The sequence below is a fragment of the Streptopelia decaocto genome (genome assembly GCF_964273445.1).
Source record: "Streptopelia decaocto genome assembly, chromosome: 3".
Classification (NCBI taxonomy): domain Eukaryota; kingdom Metazoa; phylum Chordata; class Aves; order Columbiformes; family Columbidae; genus Streptopelia; species Streptopelia decaocto.
Genome location: NC_138656.1, coordinates 18,794,629 through 18,816,593, shown reverse-complemented (window position 1 = coordinate 18,816,593; position 21,965 = coordinate 18,794,629). Strand labels below are relative to the sequence as shown.

At 50.5% G+C, this 21,965-nt stretch overlaps 1 protein-coding gene across 1 annotated transcript in view; it reads right to left on the bottom strand.

Annotated features, from left to right (window-relative positions):
• ITPKB (inositol-trisphosphate 3-kinase B) overlaps window positions 1–21,236 on the bottom strand; it is a 70,902-nt gene extending 49,666 nt beyond the window's left edge. The window contains exons 1-2 of the mRNA XM_082047751.1: window positions 20,944–21,236; window positions 18,363–19,516 (exon numbers count right to left, since the gene is read on the bottom strand). Of these exons, the coding sequence (XP_081903877.1) occupies window positions 18,363–19,364 (1,002 nt within the window). The 5' untranslated portion in view covers window positions 19,365–19,516; window positions 20,944–21,236. The remainder of the gene's footprint in view (window positions 1–18,362; window positions 19,517–20,943) is intronic.
• Window positions 21,237–21,965: the final 729 nt, after the last annotated feature.

Below are 21,965 nucleotides of genomic sequence, written 5' to 3'. Positions count from 1 at the left end.
GACTCTTAGGAACGATTTACGATACGTTCTGCAGACACTGGAGGAATGACAGCCCGCTCCAGAATCGCGGTCCAGGTTTTCAGTTTGAGGTGCACAGGGCTTTTGCATAGAAAATACGAGACACGAACGTCCCAGCCAAGAATGTGCTGGTGTCCACATGTGCACCTAACATGTGCAAGCCCTGCACCTGGGCATACACCTCCAGTGTGCACATACATGGAGGAGGCACGAACGCATCCGGCTAGATAACATGAGGTTGTTTGTATTCATTTACTGTAACATTGTGTCCTCAGGACTGCAATTCATCTCACCTATTTTTAGCCACGTTCAGTGTAATGACCGCATCTATGCTAGTTAACTCCTTTTACAGTCACGGCGCTGCGCAGCCACTGCTCCTCTGGCGCTGTGCAGGCAGGTCACATACGCGGCGCTCTGCAAGGGCTTGTTTCTCCCCACAAAGGGAGGCTGGCTCAGATCTAGCTATTATATTTGCCACAAAGTCCACCCCAGACATCATTAAGTGCTTTTAAAATCTTATCTGAGCTCTCCTGACTTTCCACTGCCTTTCCATCTCAGCCTACCACGACACTTTTTTGCACTACCTGCATCTTTTCACATGACTTTTTCCTTCAGTTTCCTCCTTTTCCATTCCCCGATCTGCCTTCGCACCCGGTTTCTCCCTGACTTCACATCCCGCCCCACACTACCCATCCCTCCTCCTGCTCTGCGCCCACAGTCGCCCACAAGCCAACACAGCGGCAGCTCCACCAACCTCCGCCCCCGTCCTCGCAGGACCCAGCTCTGCCTGCTGCTGCTCCTGCACCCCACCTCGGGGCACCCACTCGCTTCCCCTCGCCCCCACGCCCGCTGCCACCACCGTGCCCCCACACCTGCACGGGGCTGTCCCCACACCTGCATGGGGCTGTCCCCACACCTGCGCCAGGCTGGTCCCCGCGTCCCCCCCCGTGTGCCGCGCCGTCCCCACGCCCACGCAGGCTCACCCCACGCAGCTGCACGCCGCCATCCCGGCTCTGCTCGGCCTCCTCCGGGCGCTGCTCTGCTCTGCGCAGAGTGGGGGAAGCCGCAAGGACGTCTGCGATTTACACGTGGCTAAAGCAGATTCCCAGATGGCTTCGCAGCTTCCCTTGTATTCTCTTTAGTCTTCCTGGCCTCGGCGGTCATTTCCCTTTTCCACCTGCTTTTCCCCTTCGCTCCCTTCCTGTCCGCCTTATCTCTCTCTCCTGGTCCTGCTCTCCCACGCCGTGCTGCTCCCTCCCCACGGCCGCCCCATCCTGCTCCCCGCAGGTACCTGGGCAGCCCCTTCGCCTCCCCACGCTCACAGCACCGCCTGCACTTTGCAATGTGAACTGGCCTTTGCCCGGCCACAAGGCGAGTGTCGCAAGTGGAGGACGGCTGAAAAGACAATCAGAGAAAAGCTGGGGAGCGTCTGCAGCTAAACTTGACGAAATCCTGGAGAAAACACAGTGAGAAAAGAGTCGTGCTCTAGTTCCAGCTGGAGCATGTGATGAGATCGAAAACCCTTTGTATGCCTCTGCGAGTACAACTAATGGGAAAAAAAGGAAACGGTGACATGATGACATAGCAAAGAGGCAAAATGTGGGACTAAGGGGAGGAAAGAGAAAAAGGAAAAAAAAAAAAAAGAAACAGGAAAAAACAGGTAGATTCTTAGAGGCACTTCAGATGCTTTTTTAAAAGTTGCACTTCCTTTGAAATATCTGTGCTGGAGATATTTTCAACCTAGCTCTGCTTCCCTTGAAAGATTAATTTGGCATGCATTCAATTCTCGGATGAGCTTGCAAAACATGAAAGAAGCTGCAAGTGTCACTAAAATGTGGGACCAGCCTCAATTCTGAGATTGAGAACTGTGCATCTTCCTCCTTGACAGCAAAATGGTGTCTCTTACCCTCTCCCTCCCTCCTCACCTACCCTGACCTCCTCGTGCCCAACTCCCAGGAAAAGCAAGTTTATTTTTCTTCTAAATGGCATGGTAGGCATTTTAAAATTACGTAGGATCCTGATCACGCTGAGAGATTAACTCATCTGGAATCTGATCCAAGGACACGAAGGGAAAGATCTCTGCTTCACCCCCGGGTGCACATCATGTACATCACGAAAAAGAAACGCTCTGTTTGCTCACAGACACAGCAGTGGTAGACCTAAGTCCCCTTGGCATGAACAACAGCCCTGATCTAGGAAGAGAAACTGCAGTAATTTCAAAATTGCTGGCTGCACTTTCACAAAATGTACTCAAACCATTTTTTCCATTGATCTGACGACTCTGGTTACTCAAACAGCTCCTCAGCCTACTTCCTGTTCTGCTGGAGAGCTCGGCTAAGAAACAGAGAAAAAAAAAATAACAAAATTCTAACTTTACTTTGAGGTCATCAGAAACAGCTCTGGTGGACGGTTCCTATTTTTGTTCCACAACTGTATTTATAACTTTACTCCCATCGGAGGGCATGGCAAGCTGACCTGTCCCGCTCCCTGAGACGCCGGTTCAGCACAGTTGGTGAGCTCAGCCCGTGCACCACAGCCAGCGCGGCCCTCAGCTCTGAGCACAGGAGACCTGCCGTATGAACAGAGGGGAAATTCAGTCTTTGTGACACACTTTGTCGCTGCTCTGCCCATGCCGTGCTTTCCAGAGGCTCCCTGATGGAGCCAGCTGTGGAGGCTATTTTGCAACGTGTCCAGCTCTCCATGGTCTAGCCATTTATATAAACAACGCACTAACCCTGCTCATCTGTAATTCGTGTTGTTGCTACTCTGGCCCAGATTTATCCCTCGTGCAAGCCCACCAGACTCACGGGAGATACGGCAGAGTTGATTTGGCCTGATCCCATTCCAGCCTTGCAACTGAAACGAAGCAATGTTCTGGAGCGTCAACTGTTCTCAATAAAAATGAGAGGGAAGCGTAGTTCAAGGAGTCGGTGAGCAGTGTTTGCTGGCCCTGGTTCCTGCAGTAGCAAAAGGAGACAGCAAGGGACCAGCAGACAGCAGCAAATAAACACTTTCCAGTAAGATCAGCTGGAACTGCCGCTGTAAAATCAGCCGCTGAACCCACACCTGGAGTCTCCCTTGCTTCTCCAAAAACCACAGGATATTTTCAAGATTAGTGGTGAAATCTGTGGCTTTTCATTACCCAATATGAAAATTAATATATCTTAGGGGTTTAAAAGGATTAGCAGGTATTTGCCGAAGTATTTTATCTTTGGATAATTTATTCCCAAAAACTCTAACGCTGGCTGTGCTGCTTTAGAGACGTTAAGTGCCATCATACTGTTAGTGTTTCCTGGGCCAAAGCTTGTTTCTCAAATCCCCACTCCATTCAATAAACACTGACACCAAGTAATAACATTCAGCCTGTGTGTTGAAACGTGTGTTACGTTACAGCTGGCCACGCTGTCTAAACTGACTTGCAATTTCATTCCCAAGCCAGTAACTTAATTGCACAGTATATGGAAAACGTTGATGTTACGCAAGCCTCTGCTTTCTGACAATAGCCAGTAGAGCTGCTTTCCTCCCTCAATTTTATATCCTGGAAATATTCTGTTTGTAACGCCAACAGTAGTTTCAGACAGTTTTCCAAAGGCAGCTGCTCTCCAGAAGACCATCTGCATGTTGTGTACAATCTTCAAAACTGCCCTCCTGGTGTGATTGCACTGAAGTTAACCCTGCAGATGGAGCGGCCGAGGAAAGTGTGCAGCAGCCCATGGATACACCCAATGTCCAGGCCTTTGCTTTGGGGATTATTCCCTTAAAACGTGTAACAGCTCTAAGGACATGCTAAAAGAAAGAATATCCTTGCCTCGTTCCCCTTGGGGGGAGCAAAGACACATACCTATGAGCTGGAAAGGAAAAAAGCGAACACTGCAGCATCTTAATTCAAGAGGCAAACTATAGAACATCCGATGAGAATCCAAACACGCTTAGAGCCACTAGAGAACATTTGGTGTCACTTCACACAGCACCTTTGCAACATTCAATGAAAAGGTGCTTTAGGATAGTTCAAAAACCTTGCTCGGTATTTTCCATGCATGGTCAGACACTAAGGTTCCTTGTCAAAAGACATGTGCAACCTTTAACAGATAACTGTCCAAATGCAACTGTTTAGTTGGAAAGTCAAGATTTTTTGCTAAAAACTTACAATCTGCACTGAAGTGGTAGCCAGCAGGCTCCCCACTTTAAGATTAATACAGTCAAAGCTGTTTTCCCATCTCGTAGCAGCTGCTTGTGTCAAAAATCTCTGAATCACCTTTATCTGTAGAAAAAGTGATTAGTTTTCAAATTGTGTTTTATATTAAAAAAAAACAATAGCGATGCGGTGTGAGCTTCTGTGTGTTCTTCATATGGTCCTTGCTCTTCGGTGACAGCTTGTATGTGTCTGCACCCCTTACCTCCAGATTTCGTCTGGGAGACAAGTTTGAATTTTGGTGGAGATGCTGTCCCAGGCCTCACGACACCCATACAAACAGGAAGGCAGATTTCGCTTTAGTTGTGTATGGGCTTTTTGTGTCGGCTGGGGCAGGGAGGGAGAGCTGGCGTTCTCTGTTTGTTACAGGAAAGCCGAGTCGGCTTACATGCTGTGCCCTTCTGGCCTTTCTTTCCATTCAGCCCATTTCTCAGCTGAGAGCAGCAGTTATTTCAATAGCCCATTTGCCTGCTCTTGCAGCTCTAGCTCGCCTGCAGGGAGCACAGCCCGCTCCTCGCTCCCCTCAATAAATACATCTGTATTGCGTCCACACCATAAGATCGACCCTTCAGTAACACTAAAACTACAGTGGGCCAGAAAAATGCTTACGAGCCTTCCTGTTGCAGGTAAAACCCAGGGTCCTCTCACAAATGGAAAAGGCCTTTCCTATGGCCCCTGCCCAAGAGGGGCTGCTGCTAAAAAGTTTGCCATCCCATGCTGCAGCATCGTTTCTCCCTCTATGGTGCCTGAACCCTGCCAAGGCACAGCGGGAGGGGGCTCAGAAGACGGTCAAGGTAAATCTCAGCAAAGGCGGCTCCGCTGCAGATGCCAAGGGATGGATTTGAGCTGAGGAAATGACACGACTTGTCCCAACCAAGCACAAAACACGGCAGAGGACAGAAAACTCAACAACAGCTCATCATATAGCAAACACGCATGTTCCTTCCCCTCTGTCCAGGGAAACTCTGCAGCACATTTTGGCTACAGCAAAGTAATTATGAGCTGTTTGCTCATTTCCCTTTAATGAATCAGTTCAATGAGCCCAGTGTGAGTGCTGGGGGAGTGAAAGTCTGCCATCCAGCTGTCTGCAAACTCTGGCTTCTCTGAAGATTTCCAGATCAGATTTCAGGGCCCCAAGAGTTTGGGTTACTTTTCTAAATGAGATTCAACATTGCACCTTCCGGAGAAGCTGCCAGTTATCTCCAAAACCTACAGCTCTTATTCATTTGATACCACAGGTTTCACTTTGAATCACAGCAAAGTGTGGTTGACCTCAGATTAAATTAAAATACTTGCCTCATGGCATTAGACTTAAAGGTTGGCCAGCAGGGGAGCTGGACAGAGCATGGATTTTTTTACATCAGAGCTCAACCAAAAAAATGGAGAGAGGAGGCGTGCAGGTCAGGCTGAACACAGCTGAAATCATGGGGCTGTGGAAGGAAAACTCCAAAATGTCTCATCTGGAGCCAAAGCAAAAGGGGTTGTTTCATTTTGGGTTATGTAAGTTCCAAAATACCTTTTCTCTTTTCTTCTTTCAATGTGTTTCAGCAGTGAGGTCAACTTTTAAGTGAAAAATGACATTTTGAATCAAATCTACATTTCAAATGCTTGCAAAACATAAACAAACCATTCCCAAAATGAAACAGTTCATTCTGAAAGTGTCAGAATGACACACATGGCTATTTTTAACATCCCTCTTCCCCCACCTCTGTACTTTTTTCTAGGCCAGAACTATTCAGAAAATGTGTTTGAATTTGTGAATCACTTTGACTCCCCCTACCCCTCGACATTTGCTGGAAAATCTACTCTCTGACAAAAAACTGTTCTTCCAGGCAGCTCCTACAATCTTCTGTCCTGCCAGGGTTTGTCTGGATGGAGCTGGGGTTTGACAGCCTTGGGGACACAGCACAGATGGCCCAGAGGCAAAGCAGGCCAGGAGAGCAAACCCCAGCATCTCCTGGGCAGCGATGGGCTCTGTGACACAGCGCAGACCGACCTTCCCCCGTGGCTGCCCTGGAAAAGCCCCGGTCCAGTCACTCCTGAGACGGAACGAGGAATCAGCCACCAAGCAAGAGGGAGTTCCTCATCAGGCTGTGGTTTCCAGATATTAGGGGAGTGCTTAGAGTTTTGGTTCTCTTGGAAAAATCTCGCATTCAGCGCCAGGCCCCTGAAAGCTCAAGGTGTGCACCATGGGGGCTCGGACCTGCCTCCTAGAAAATTTTGTCTTTGGCTTTGATGGAAATGTGATGGCTCCGAGGCTCGCAATGCAATACAGAGGCTTGATTCTCTGCAGCCTGGTGATTCGTAGAACAACTTATGCCTTTGCAATGTGAGTGTAAATGTTACCGCTCTCATTTGTGTTTTGCTCCTACCCTGAAACTTTAAGCAAGTGGAATGATTTGATTTCTTTCTCTCCGCACATTCAACCTATCTGTGAGTGTCACACATTGATTCAGGATAACATCCCTAACAGAGCCTTTCCAACCTACCTCAAGAAAATTCACCTCCAAGACTCATCAGTTCACATCTCAGTTTTGCATCTCAATAGCCTTTCCTCTGCAGGCTCACTCTGCAAAGATTCAGCAAACCCATTGCTGAAAGATCACTTCTGAATGTGTCTTTTGGCCCCTCTGGAGCTCTCGCAGCCTCCCTACCTTGACTCCTTCTCCCGAGGTGCAAGCTACTTGGCTTTTCTTTGAAGGCTGTGATTTATTCTATTCCCATCACTTTTTATTTCAGTGCTGAAAGGTCAACTCCTGCGTATGCTCAAGCATGAGATCAGCCTATATTAAACAGGCTTCTCTGAGCTTTCGCCCTTCTGGGAAGGGTTCCCATCCACGGGAATAAACCTGGGACCTGGAACTGCCTTTAAGCTGTCCAAAAGCTCAGAGATCAAATATCAGAGCTGGGCAAGCTATACAATACAGAGGCAGACAAGAACAGACAAGGTGGTATCGTGATATCTCTGCATTTCCCTCTCATTACCAGCCTGGCACCTGGTCAACGTTTCAGTCACTTCTGGCCACCTGGATGCCAACACTGCCTTCCTGGGCTCGGAAAAAAAACATTCCAGCAACAGAGAGTAATATGAGAAAACAGCAGCCTGAGGAGAGAGGCTCAGTCTTTTGTCCTCAAGATGAGACACAGATGAGGGGCTGCTAACAGTGGAGGAGCTTACTTGTATCCCTGGCTTCAGACCATTTGTTTTAACCTGATGTGCAAGGGGACTTCCACAAGAGCCAGAAGACATTAGTTCCTCCCTCTTCCAAAACAAAGTCTGGTTCAGTTCAGAGCTGCTTTTCCAAAAGTTCATCTGGAATGCATGAGCTTTACACAGACATTTTTTCAGTGGTGGTACATCTTGCTCAAAAACTGCAACACGCACTGTTTGCGTGTGAAGGTGGCAGCGTGACACTCGACAAGGCAATTCTGTTGGCTTTGCAAAAAGATCAAGGTTAGTTCCCACTCTGCTAAAAGTACACAAGGGAAAGCCAGGATTTGTCAAGCAGAGAGAGATAAACTGGATTGGGAACATTTTATATACAAATTCCTAAGAGAACTTAAAACAATGGAGCTGGGAGAGCACACTTGTCAGGGTTTTTCCAAACAATGGGTTTCACATATTCTTTTAAAATACAACAGTAGTTCAGGTGGATAGAGATAAGACAGAGATCTAAAGTCTCTTTCCTTTGTTTCCTTTCTAGACGCCCTGGTCTCCACCCCAGTAAGACATTCCCACCATCAAACCCCAGGGTGCGGGACTGTCAATCTGCTCTGAGGAGACAATAATTAACATGCTCTTTCTGAAGCTGCTTGGCAATTGCATTTCTGAGTGCCTCCTACTTCTGTGGCCACATGCCTTGCTTTCCAGGCATATCCATTAATGGCAGCCCGAGACTGCCCTAAGCAGAAGGAAAGGGGGTTGCTGCATGGCGGTGCAGCTGTGTGGCAGCCCTGGCAAGAGCAGGATGAGATCTTGGTTGACAACAGGTTGATCACGAGTCAGCAATGTGCCCTGATGGCCAAGAAGGCCAATGGTACCAGGGGTGCATTAACAAAAGTGTGACCAGCAGGCTGAGAGGTTCTCCTCCCCATCTACTCTGCCCTGGTGAGGCCGCATCTGCAGTACTGCGTCCAGTTCTGGGCTCCCCAGTTCAAGAAGGACAAGGAATTACTGGAGGGAGTCCAGCAGAGAGCTGCAAAGAAGATTAGAGGCCTAGAGCATCTTTCTTATGAAGAGAGACTGAGAGAGCTGGGTCTGTTCAACCTGGAGAAGAGAGGGCTGAGAGGGAATCTCATCAATGTTTATAAATATCTCAAGGGTGGGTGTCAAGAGGATGGGACCAGACTCTTTTCAGTGGTGCCCAATGATAGGATGAGGGACAACAGGCACAGACTGAAGCACAGGAGGTTCCATCTGAATATGAGGAGAAACCTCTTGACTTTGAGGGTGCCAGAGCACTGGAACAGGCTGCCCAGAGAGGTTGTGGAGTCTCCTTCTCTGGAGACATTCAAAACCCACCTGGAAACATTCCTGTGTGATCTGCTCTGGGTGAAGCTGCTTTAGCAGGTGGGTTGGACTGGACAATCACCAGAGGTCCCTTCCAACCCCAACCATTCTGTGATTCTGTGGGACTCGGAGGCCAGAGCAGTGCCAGCAAGCGATGCCCAGCTCTCCTCTTCCTCATGCTACCAGGGCAGGCACCTACCTGGGCAGCAGGCACTCAGTGCTACCGCATGCTCCCATCTGGATCAGCACCCAGAGGTGGAAATACCACCCTGGGGCCTTCCACAGTCCCCTGTGTGGGTACCGAGGGCAGCATGAGGCACGACGTGATGCTCAACTGGCCTCAGTGAAGCTAAGCTGATGCTATGCAGGCATGGGTAAAAAAAGAGGAATTGGGCTCCATTTCAGAGTTCAAATAAATGTTTGAACCTGTGGGCACTGATTCAGAATTATCTCTAATTATATCCCAAGCTTGTCCTTTTCAACTAAGTCTGTAGTCCTCAGTAAGGGCAACTTTGCTGTTGTTATTTGAGTTCCTTGCCAATCTGTTGTTGGATTTTCCACTTGACATTATTAAGGGATTAAGTTGTTTGTCTCATCATCTTTTATCTGTCCTGTTGAGTTTCCTACAAACAGACTTTAGCCAGACCAGAGATGATAGGAGGAAAACAAAACAAAACAAAACAACACTTTCAAGATAGAATCAAGGTTTGGGATTTGTCGTTACTATTGTTTAAATTTATTACTTTGGATATGTAAACTTTGCTGACTCCTTTAATCTGGAATGTATTAAAGAAAGCATTAAGCATTACAACATGTCATTGGATTATACTGTCCCGATTCAGCTACAGCTGTGGAAGAAATATATAACAGGAGATCCTGTGGAGTTATACATTTTAGACTTAGATCATCAATTGCCATAGAGAAGATAAAAAACAAATGTAGCTGAGCCTGGAAGGAATGTTGCTAAAATTGGAGAAACATTTAATGTAAGTAGCCTAGGGGTGCAATAACTTTGCCTGTAACTCAACAAAACCCACCCACATAAAACATACCAACACAGATTGCAGATTGGACTCTCTGATCTGCAGTCTGCCAAAAAAGCGAACCTGACTTTTTTCCCCTTCCTACAGATGCAGGTTTGAATGGTCCCTGCAGAGTGTTAAATATATATTACCCGTAATAGCAACCATATTACACTTGGACGTGTTGCTAATTCTCCCCCAGCTGCTCTGTACCTTGCCTGCAGTGGGAGGACGCCGCTGGAGCAGAGCAATTCCTATGGCCCGCATGGCGAGAAGGAGCCTGCTCACCTCCCCCTCGCCCCTGCCCTTCTCTCTTTTGAGGGGTACACACAGGCTCCCTCAACCACTGTATTTAAGTACGCATTTAATGAAAATGTTTCAAATGCGTTTAGCTCAGTGGCATAAAAGCTACTCCTACGCCTCCCCAAAACGCCTTGTCAAAGTAGGGCTGCGCTGAACAGGGCTCAGCGGTGAGCTGAGGGCCGGGCTCTGCTCCTGCCCTCTCCCAGGCAGCAGGGATCGGAGATTGTTCAGCAAGAAATGAGAAAAAAAAAAAAACCCACCCAACTCTAAAATGCACTTTCCAAAAAGTCACCCTGCAAATCTTTCCATTTATAAACTCCTGTCCCCAAAGGCTCTGAAGCACTGTACCTATCAAGAGGCAAAACCCCTGTGGGGACCACATATCTGCTTCAATAATTCAGTTTAAGGTTGGATTTATCACAAGATGTAACTAGATACATGCAGGGGAGAGCAAGGCAAAAACTGATCAAGGACCAAATCTGCAGCATGCTCCTGCTGGCTTCAGCACAGCTACTACAGCTTTTATCAGCATTTTATCTGACCCTAACAAAAGGAGCGAATTGTTTAGCAAAGGAAGAGGGTTCTTTGATTCTATCTTGCTGCAGATGAATTGCCCAAGCAAGGGCAAAGGGACAGGAAGCGAAGGGGGAGGAGGAGGAGGTGATGCTGAAGGTAGGTGCTACTGTCGTCGTTCAGCCCTCTGCTGACTTCCACTCATGTTTCCACCTTTCTGCAAATGCTGAAGGGGAGAAGAGGGTCAGGCCAGCTCCCCAGCACTGCCACCCTACCAAAACATCCTGTCGGTTTTTCCTGGTGTTGATATATTGGTCCTCATTCAGGCAGCGCCCAAAGCATCCAGGCTGAAGGGAGTTTCGTGACAGTGAAGACCGCAGGTTGAGACCTCCCTCTGCTTCATGCAGTCCAAGAGCCCTGTTTTCCAAAACCCCAAGCACAAGACTTAAAGTCAAGGATGAAAGCCCAGAAGCCAAGGATGAAACCTTAGGCAAAACTCACATCCATTCAGCGAGGTCCACACCACAGCAACTGCAAGTACCGACCTCTCTGGAAATCGAATGTGTAAAGCAAACAGCGAACGGACAATCTGATTCCATCCTTTCAATCAAAATCATTCAAATGTCAGTCAGCATGTCACTCCAGAGCCCACGTTTGTCTTTCAGGGAGAGGAGGGATGCTTTACTATTACTTAAAACCACAACAGTGCTGCATGCTAATGCAGTTCCTGTTGTGTAGCGCTGATCAGATAATACATTGTACTGCTTACAACAAGTTCTAAGTGCTAAGCACTTGTTGTTTTACCCCCTAGTTCTCCTTCCAAAAGCAATCCTTGTGTTTTGGCTAGCAATAAATCTTAGATCTGAAAGGAAGAATTGAATTCCTTCTACCCGACTGTCCCTTTTTTCACATCATTAACAAGAATGTTCTTTACTATAAAAAACTCACATCTTTCTTCTCATGGTTGAAATGTATAACATCAAAATAAATATCATGAGAGGGAAAAGGCTAATATGTGCCTTAGCAGCCTGCAGCAGCTTCAGACTCCAATATTGCCTTTCTCTGAGAAACTAAGGTCAGAAATCGCTGGCACTCGTTCAACGCAACCCACGGCTGACTACGGCAGCGAGGATCTCCACAGGCACACAGCTGTGACAGCAGCTCTGCGGCGGCGAAGTCCCACCACGGCTGGGAGGGAAGAAGAGCGGTCTATGTTTTCCAAAAGCTTCCAGCACTCCTGAGTGCATTCGTAGCACATACACCCAGACTGAAACTTGCAGCTGGAGACCCCGAGCTCCTGAACATACCCACGCAACTCATGCTGAAAGGCACTGCTGGGTGATCATCCCTGTTACAGAGCAAATCACATGTTTTGCTGCCAAAACACTGATTTAAAAGCCAAATCAGAGGCACTTGCTTTTGAAGCTGGTAGACCTCAGACTGGAGCAGCTTCCTGAACTACTTGCAGCTGTTGTGCAGGCTACGCATGAACTGGCTTTTTATCTGTGCGAATAAGAATCGAGTTCTGATAAATTTTATAGAAGACATACGTAAGTACTTTAGAAACAGTTTCCTCTGTCTTAAGCAGGACAGGGAACTGCTGGAGAGAGTCCAGCACAGGGCAACGAAGATGACGGAGTGGAGCATCTCCCGTATGAGGAAAGGCTGAGGGAGCTGGGTCTATTTAGCTTGGAGGAGACTGAGGGGTGACCTCATTAATGTTTACAGATATGTAAAGGGTGAGTGTCACGAGGATGGAGCCAGGCTCTTCTTGGTGACAACCAATGATAGGACAAGGGGCAATGGGTACAAACTGAAACACAAAAGGTTCCACTTAAATTTGAGAAGAAACTTCTTCTCAGTGAGGGTGCCAGAGCACTGGAACAGGCTGCCCAGGGGGGTTGTGGAGTCTCCTTCTCTGGAGACATTCAAAACCTGCCTGGACGCCTTCCTGTGTAACCTCATCTGGGTGTTCCTGCTCTGGCAGGGAGATTGGACCGAATGATCTTTAGAGGTCCCTAACATTCTGTGATTCTGTGAAGCACATACAAGATACCATCAGAATCAACAGAGAAGAAAGGTCCCTTAGGAGAAGACTTATCCTGAGGAGACATACAACAAGGCTGAGCAAGACGAATTCTCTAAAAAGACCATTTCAACTGACCCAGCAAGTGTGGAAGCCCATATTTCCCAAACAGTCACATTTGAGAATAGGGATTAGGCTGCAAAGTTACGCAGTGACTTGAAAATGTTAACATTTAGTTTTCATTGTCTGTTAAATATTAACATATCTTTCTTAGAAAGCTTGGCTGGGCTTCACTGGAAGAAAGCAGGTCAAATTTACTGCACAAATTTACCTACTGGTATAAACAAAAATAATCTCTAACAATTACAGAAGACTAATCTCAGCTGAAGCGACATTTAACATCATACATAGATGCCATTATTTCCCTAGTGAGTTAGAACAGATTTACACATAAAGAAAACATTAGCTCAGGGCTGGCTTTCAGTCATCGCACAGCATGCGAGAGCTCATAATATTTTCTTCACATGCAAATCTGTCCTAACACATTATAGAAATAATATGGAAAACATGAGACAGGTGCTGACTATGGTTTGATTGGTTTTTGTCATTGTAAGGCTCTAAAAAGGTAAAGACAAAACTGTAAAGTTTCCACTGATCTGGGAATTTCACTCCGCAGACATTCAGCTTAACACCCAATGGGTCCAACCAGCCACACTCCTGACATCCTGCAGTTCCCATCAGGAGGGGAAACCTGGCTGCTTCCAGAGCTGGGGATGCTAAGGACGACGCGCCTAATGTTTGTTCTTCCTGCACCTCGGAAATGCTTTGGGCTATTTCCCCTTTTTATCACTGCTTTCAGCATGAAATTGTTAGAGACACAAAATATGCAAGAGACAGCAGCTGTGCTAGCAAGTAAGTCCCTCTATGAAAAGGACCTGCTACATGCCATGTAACTCCTGTGCTGCCAATCATGGAGAACGTGAGCAGAAAAGAAACGCTTCCCAACGAGCTTAATTATGCTGATGAAAACGAACTTGAAATAGCATCATTTGTCTCCCATTGGTCTACAGCAGCACCTTCAGTTAGCCTCTGTGGATGGGAACCCATAAAAAAGCTGCTTATTCTGTGAGAAGGCCACATGAGCAGGTAGAAGATAAGCTACTGAATAGAGACGGGAGCTTTGTGAACTCTCCGGAGCGCTCAGCCTCCATCTACAAAGAGCCTGAAGCTCGACCCAGCCCACCCGGGGGTCCTGATCTTGTCCCAGCAGACAAAACCAGACGCTGTGCTGTCCGGTCTGCTGAGCCTGGCACGCCAAGACTGGAAACACAGAGGTATCCACCTGATTCTCCTCTTCCTCCTGCTCTTCCCACAGCAGGGCTGAAGGAGGCTCTATCCTTTGGTGTGCTCAGCACCTTCCCTGGGTGATGATACGCATTACTAGAGTAACAGTTGCTCTTCAGAGCAAGCAAGCAGGGCTCCAGAATGCTGGACATTATATTGATACTAAATTGGTGATACCACTCACACACAAGCTCATAAGCTTAGAAGCTTTTAAGACAAACACAGTGGGAGGAAGGAGTAAAATACATAAACACAGTGAGCAGAAAGATATACATTCCCGAGGCTTGAATACATCACCATAGCCATGTGGTCATGGTTTCTGTTACACAGAGACTTCCTAATCACACTGACAGCCAGGAAAGGGAATGAAAGCCTATGTAATTTGATTGATTTTTATAGGAACAAATTAGGAGTGTTTTCATCAGCTTATACCTTGGAACATCTCAAAGAGAAAAAAGCAAGGGTCCCACAGGCCCTTGGCTGACACTAACCCTATCTAAACTTGGCTTCTTTCACAAATGCACTACAGCCATCACAAGTCAAACAAATACATCCATTTAAAAAATGGCCTGGCAGCAGCAGTGCCATTAGCATTTTCCAAAAGCTCTTGCCATTTTGCACCAGTTAATGGAAGTCTCTTAACCCGAGCAAGCTGCTCTGCCTGTTGAAAGAAGCAAAGGTTTCACAATGTACCGAGAGCCGCTTGATTACTATTCTGCCGTATGTCCTGTGTTTCCACAGCGGCTGTGGGAAAGCCAGGAAGAGGAACACTGCAGTGTCTTGCACAGTTTTTCCAGAAGGGTGGGTTTTTTTCCCTTTGACGTGTCATTTTTCTATAGTACGTACTTGCACAATTTACGTCTTTCCCCCCACTCGTCTGTTGCTTTAGGTCAATGACGACGATTCACTGTACTGACCAGCACTGGGATAACTTTTGCTTAAAGGGTGCAGCCAGCTTCCAAGACAGGGGCCAAGCCTCCTGCTGCTGAGTACCCCTCAGTCTACCAGTTCTCCCTTAGGAAGAGCAAACAGGGTCCCCCAGGAACAGCAAAGCTCATAGACCTGTACCTTCCCATTGAAGTCAAAGGGAGTCACAGCTAGAATGAGGCTTATTTTGGGTGTGAAATCCCCTTTAGGAGCCAGGCCACTGTCTTGGGCTGCCTGTGCTGCTCGGAGCCTGCGACAGGGAGCCCCTTCTCACACCGCTACACTCCCAACCTGTGTGATCGGCCAGGAGGGGAGAAATCCTTCCCACACACAAGATGCACTGTGACAGAGACAAGTGCCTTCCGACGGCCGCTGTGTCCCCATGGCTTGGGCGGTGGGTGAGTGGAGACACCCACTCCTTCCCCAAAATACCTGACTTGCTATGGCAGAGGCTGTGCAGTGAGCGCTGCCCCACAGCATGGCCAAACCACAGTGTCCCCATCCCAATGTGCTGCCCACATGGGCTGTCCCTCCCACACAGCCCCAGAAGTGTAATCGCTCAAGTGTCTCTGAAACCTTGCAAGCACCAATAAACAAGCATGGGGTTTCTCCAGCAGCAGCCCACAGCCCGGGGAAAGCCACAGCTGCAAAAGCCCTTACATGGAGGTTTACTCAGACCTTAAGTGGACTTGCAGTTAAACAGCAACACACCACATTGCTTTTATTGTCACTGCACTTCACAGGTCTGCTGTAACGACAGCAGGGTCACCATGTCCCAGTGCTGCACAGCCCACCAGGCACCAGAGCACTTCAGGGACAAGCAACGCACTGAGTAAATTGTTTCAATAAACAAAGGCAGAGCCCGTATCAGCCACTGAGCTGCTCCCGGTCATGGTGTCCAAAAAGAGTGGCCACCCTCCGTCCCTCCCTTTCACTAGGCAATGTAATCCTCTTACTGGTCAATTTGCAGGCCTAAACGCAAATGAAGCTTCCTACCTGTAGTACAAAGGGAGGGTGAGTCCCTCCCAACCGGGGGGATCTGCCCGTTTCCTGGGGACACCAGGAGGAACTACAATAGACAGCCGGACATCCCTAACAGATTTGCTAAGCCAGACAGCCTCCAGAAAGGAAGGGCAGAAGCAAGTCTGCTGTTTATCAAATCTGTAAACATGCTATGGGAGATGTGCCACGCAGACCGTATCTGCAGCAAGAACTGCTTTTCTGTCGCTCATCATTACCTCTCCTGCAGGTATAACAGCCCTCCCTCTCTGCCTGCCCAGGGTTATCTACTCCACCCAGAGGCAACACGTTGGTTTCTGTCAGCCAAGGTCTCCCAGGATTTATTTTGACGGAAAAGCATGAGTTACCGAGAGAACTTCTCACACAATCTCCCTCATTACACAACTAATTTCCAGACCGTGTGCGTTGTTAAAAGGAAACAGTGAGTTCACAAAAACAAATGAGTGTACAATGTGAGACTGCCTTAGTCGCTGCCTTCTGCTGTCGTTATGGACTTAAACGGTGTTGCCAACCGGTACACAAAGTTGGGTGTTATTTATATGAATCAGCCTTGAATTACTGGGCCTTTGTGCACAATCCTGGTGAGAAGTTGACTATAACCTGCCAAAGCCAGGGATCAGCCCTGCACGGGACCTGTGGAGCCCAGCAGAAAGTATCATTGTAAATTAGCCCAGCCACTCCTGCTGAGATGACTCCAGCACTGAAACAGAAAATCAAGTGCACCTCCTGAGGCTGCCTGACACATTTTGGACCAGATCTTCATCTCGTTCAGCTTGGAGCGGTCCCACTGAACCCAGCAGAGTTACTCTGATCTTAGACCTGATCTGAGCTCGCTCTGATCCAGGCCTTTTGGCAATATAAACGAGCCCTGCCTGTTCACTGCTGAGCCATTGGCCTGGCTGAGCTCACTGGAGGCCGCGCAGAGTCAGCCTGAGGCTGCGGGAAGTTCTCCACAAGAGCATCGGAACTGTTTTCAGCAGCAAATCAGTGGGATCCGGCACTAGGAACAGTCATTAGTATGGAGAATAGAGCAGAGGTTACTACAGCTCATGCACACAAAACCAGCAGAATTTAATCAGCAGAAGGATTGTAGCAGCCCCCAAACGGAGCAAGCTTATTCATCAGTTGAGAACCCTAAAATACAAAAGTTTCTGCAAACACGATAAGCCACAGCCTCATAACTTCATTAATTGTACTTTTACTCAACTGCTTCTTCATCCTGAGCAGAACTGAGCTTGAATTCTTGGAACAGGACAACACAAGTAAAAAAGCAAAGACATTTATTTCAGCCTGCTGAGTGTTACAAACCACAGTCTTTCAGTTCTTCATGAGTCTGATACCTTCCCTTTACTTAGATGTTTCCCTGCACTGGTCTTTCTCCCGTCATTGAGCTTAGCCAGAGTTTCACTATCTTCTGTCTATGGAAAATTAAACATGGTGAATCACAGCACTGGAAGCTGATGGGCCTTTATCAAACTCTTTAAATTAAGGAGCCACTGGGCTGCCCTGCGTTTTTCACAGTTTGTCAGTGCGAGGCTCCACAGCTGAGCTCAAATCAATGTGATGCCTCACAGCTGGAGGATGGGAGAGCCCACGCGCTGGTCGGAGAACCTCGTGATGGGCACCTTGCACTGGGGTAAAGTGGTTCAAAGCCCTCTAGATAAATGGTGTGACAGCTCAGAACAAAGCACTCTCTGTGCAGAGCATTCAGACATGGAACAAACTCCCCAAGTGACACAAGAAATCTCATGTGTGCCTGCCTTTGGAGAGTGCCTCAAAGCCCTCCTCTCTGAAGACACCTTTCTGCTCTAAGGATAACAACACTGATGCTTTCTATTGCCTGAAGCATCCTAACCAGTCCCACAACAAAAAAAAGATCCAGAAACAAATCAACTACCTTATAAAAATATGCTTACCTAAAATATAAGAAACCCCACAAGCAAAAAGTTTTATTCAAAAGGAGAATTACCAGAAATTCTAGAGATTTTTGCTTCCATGTGAAAGGCGCACAGCCATTATGCTGATGGGCATCTGTATAAACTTTAACAGACAGCTGGCTCACACAGTTTCGACTCCAAGGAGGAAATAAATTCTCCTTTAGGCTCATGTAAATCCTGGGAAACCTCCAGAACCCAGGGAAGCTGTGCCGAGGGATGGCTGAGGCTCGTAACCACACGTCAGCAGAAGGCTGCCGTCCGTGGGTGCACAATAAGCACGCCGGCGGGCAGCCGCAGCGCTGGGGAAGCTCTGCAAGGACTGCGCGCAGCGGGATGGATACTTCTGCTCTCCCCTGGAAGCAGGGGATTTTCAGACTATGAATAGGGATTAGCTTTCCATGTGAGGGAAAGCAAGCACTGCTGAGCAAACGGAAAGTTTCTCTGCAGACCTCTGCTGCGACAGACCTCTGCCCTCCCGCCGCAGCTGCGCCTCGGAGCAGGGATGCGGCCAGCGCTCGCCCCACCTCCCTGGGGCTGCTGCAAGACTCACCACTCGGGGCTTCTGCTGGTCCAAGGTCTGCAGGAAGGCTGGTGTCTGGTCCAGGGTGCGCTCAGGGTCACTGGAGATGTCCTCCTCGGACTCCTCCCAGGATGAGGAGAAGCCAGTGGAAGAGGCTGAGGACGACGACAGCTTCCGAACGGGCAAGCTGCTGGGGGGCACAGCACCCGCCTCCTCCTCTGGGCCCCCCAGGTCCGTGACGATGACGGCGGGGATGTTCGTGCCAGTGGCTGTGCACTGGGCCCCAAGTCCTGCGGGGGCCACCACCACTTCACTTCGTTGTAGTGCAGGCCCTGACAGCTCCAGGGGGCTGCTGCCCTCTGCCAGCCCTACAGCTGGGACCCCCAGCCCCACTGGCCTCCCCGAGGGCTCTGCAGTGCTCGGAGAGACCTCCGTCCCACCAGCAGTGGGGGCCTCATTCTCCTCACGGGCTCCTGGCTGGGATAAGGTTCCAAGTCCCACCACTGGCGCCGTTGGGCTGGCAGGCTGGGGACGGGGTGAGGATGGCCGGGGTGACAATGGCCGGGGAGAGGACGGCCGTGGCGAGGACGGCCGTGGGGAGGATGGCCGTGGGGAGGACGGCCGGGGGCTCCGTGGTGGCTGGGCAGCAGAGCTGTGCGCCTGGATGTGTGCCTCGAAGAGCCCCACTTTCTGGTTCACCTGGACATTGTGCAGCTCTCGCTGGAGCTGCCACGCCGTGGGGGATCCTGGCTGCCCCTCTTCGCTGCGGCTGCCCCTCCGCCCCCCAGGGCTGCCCGGCTGCCGCGGAGCCTCCTCAAGCGGCGGGAAGAGGAAAGCGGGGCCACGGCGTGGGGAGCGGGGCGGCACGGGGGCCGGGCTGAAGACAGGGAGTGGGCGGCAGCTGCCAGGCGTCTCTGGGCCCCTGGGCAGCACTTGTCCGGGAGGAGGCGGCGTCTTGCTCCCGCCACTTGTCACCTCACTGTTGCTATTCATCATCACCAAGCTATTGAGCGCATAGCAGTACACGGCCATAGTAGTCAGCCGGGGCACACAGGGGGGCCGCCGCCACTGCCGCCTTGGCCCTCAGGCTCCGTGGGGCTCCCGAGGGTCTCTCCACGCCGGGACCAGCAACATCGCAGAGGAGCTGGGCTGGCCCTGGACCGCAGCTCCATAAAATGGGACAGCTGGGGGGAGAAAGAGACAAGTGGTGAGAGCAGCTCGGCACACTCCTAAGCTCATCCTCCAGCTGTGCACACAGCTGGCTGGACTCTTCTCTTCCTCTGTCCCTGCACAGACCTGCACTCATCCCCAGCGTGCCACCTCTGGGGACATGGGCCAGCCTGGTCATCAGGATCTGAGCCAAGAGGAAACAGGGTTTGGGGCTGTTTCCCCTCTTTCCTGCCTTCCCTGCCCCCTCTCCAGGTTGCCTGTCGATGCAGCCACAGCAGCCGTGTCCGAGAGGACTCGCAGTCAGCAGGCATTCCCACAACAGAATTCCAGAGTTATGGTCAACTGGTGTGAGCTGAAAGCTGGTAGCTTTCAAGTTTTGGCCCCAAAATCTGACTTTTTCTGAAGGCAGGGGAAAACTCCAAATAGCTCAAATTTGCCACCGTCCAGTTTACCCCCTACAACCGAGATCAAGCCTCAGGCACGGATTTCTGTTCTGTGACAGACATGAAGGCTCCCTGCTTGCACAGTTTTGTATGGGACCACATCTCCACTACTCTCCTAAGCCACCATGTGCAACAGGATGGGTTTGCACATCTTCACACGTGCCCTGTCTAAACATGCCTCCCCTGCACACGTTTGCCTTCTGGGGCATCAACTGCTGCAACCGCCTCCAAGTCACAGCCCGGATCCCACGTACAGACACGTATGGTGGTGTCTGCCCTGCGGGGTGTGTGTGTGTACGAGTGAGAGACTCTGCTTTTATAGGTGGCTCTCTGTGCCCCTCTGTACTTAAGTGTGTGTTCCTTTGTGTCCATTTGCTTCATGTGCCAGCGGAATTGCAACGCTCATCCCATGCTGGGCCATGGCAGCCCATGAGATCTACACAAACATGCTGCCTACACAAGTGTATGGGCTTGTTTATGTATACCTGTGCTAGATCTGGCTGTGGTGTATGTGTCTTTGGAAGCACTTGAGTGTGATACTGTCAGTGGTACCCCTGTGCATCCCTGTGAGGCTCCTGGCAGGTAAATGCCCACAGGTCTAAGCGCAGTCCCCAGCGACGGGGTCACCAAAAGGCTCATCATCCCTCCACGCACTGCTCGGAGGCAGCGTGAGGCTCAGCAGAGCCCAGGCAGTGCGGGCATCCTTTCTGTGCAGGGATCCCCAGCATCCATGCTCTCCCAGTCTGGCCTGGCTGTGAAAGCCAGCACTGGCACAAGGTGCTTGGCCAAATTTTGGGTGCGGGACAGCCTGCCTGAGGCCAGGGCAGAGTGCGGGACAGCCCGCCCGGCCCCAGGGCAGCACCCTGCCCCTCTAGCCGCCCTCCTCCCCGTGGGGCCCGCCTGGCATCGCGCACCACCCGCGGCTGCCCCCGGCGCGGCCGCTCGGGGGTTACCCCGGCGGAGGGGGCGGCCGCGTCCCACCACCCGCCGCCGCTTACCTGGGAGCAGGATCCGCGCCCGCCCTCAGTGCGCGCCGCCCGGCAGCGCCCGCCGGCGCCCGCGGGCGCAGGGCGCTGCAGGAACCATCCCCGCAGGCACGGAGCTCGGCCGGGAGTCCCGCTGTCTCCGCGGATTCAAACGGCTTTCCTCGCCCCGCGGTGGGAGGCGGGAGCGGAGGGCGCCGGGCTCTTCCCCTCCGCGCTCCGGCGGCGGAGGCTGCGCGGCCGCGGGCGGCTCCGCGCTCCGGGCAGGTCCGCGGCGCGGTCACGGCGCCCGCTCCCGGTGCGGCTGTAACGGCGGAGAGAGGAGGAGGAGAGGGAGCGGAGCGGCGAGGAGGAGGAGGAGGAGGAGGAGGAGAGCGGAGGGAGGGGGTAGGAGAGCAGGAAGGAAGTTGTGAGCCTGTCTGGGGTTGAACTCAGCGGAACAAGTTTATTTTTTTTTTTCGCTCGGCGCTGCTCGGCTGGAGGGAAACACTGAAAAAAAAAAGTTTCCATTGTTAACTAAGAAAAAAAAAAAACACCGCCACCAGCACCGCCGCGTTTTGGCCGCTGTGGGTTAAAGACACACGAGCCATTTTCCACCCCCGGCCGGAGTGTGCGGGGCAGGTCCCGGGACAGCCACATCCCGGCCTCCCCACGCCTGCCGGCCTTCGTGTTCCTGCCCTGGGCACAGCGGGCAAGGCAAAGGGTTGTGCCTGCGCCGCTAGGAACGCGGAGCGAAAGGCCACCCGTGTCCCCATGTGCCCAGCCCGCAGGCACGGGTTACCACGGCCGTTTTGCGCAGCATCCCCTGGCCCCCAGGCTCGGCAGCTCAGGCCTTCTCAGCACATTGGTCACCCACAACAGACCAGCGTTGGTGTGAAACCCACCCTGCCAAGCTGTGTGGCTTTGGGTGAGTGCGTACAATGTGGGGATGTGGCCCCCAGATGCCAAAGGCGAGGGCTGTAAACTGTGGCAGGCATGTCCACTTGCGGTGGCACTGCCCCAGCTTTAGGCAGGGCTGTAGCTAACCTGTCCAGGAC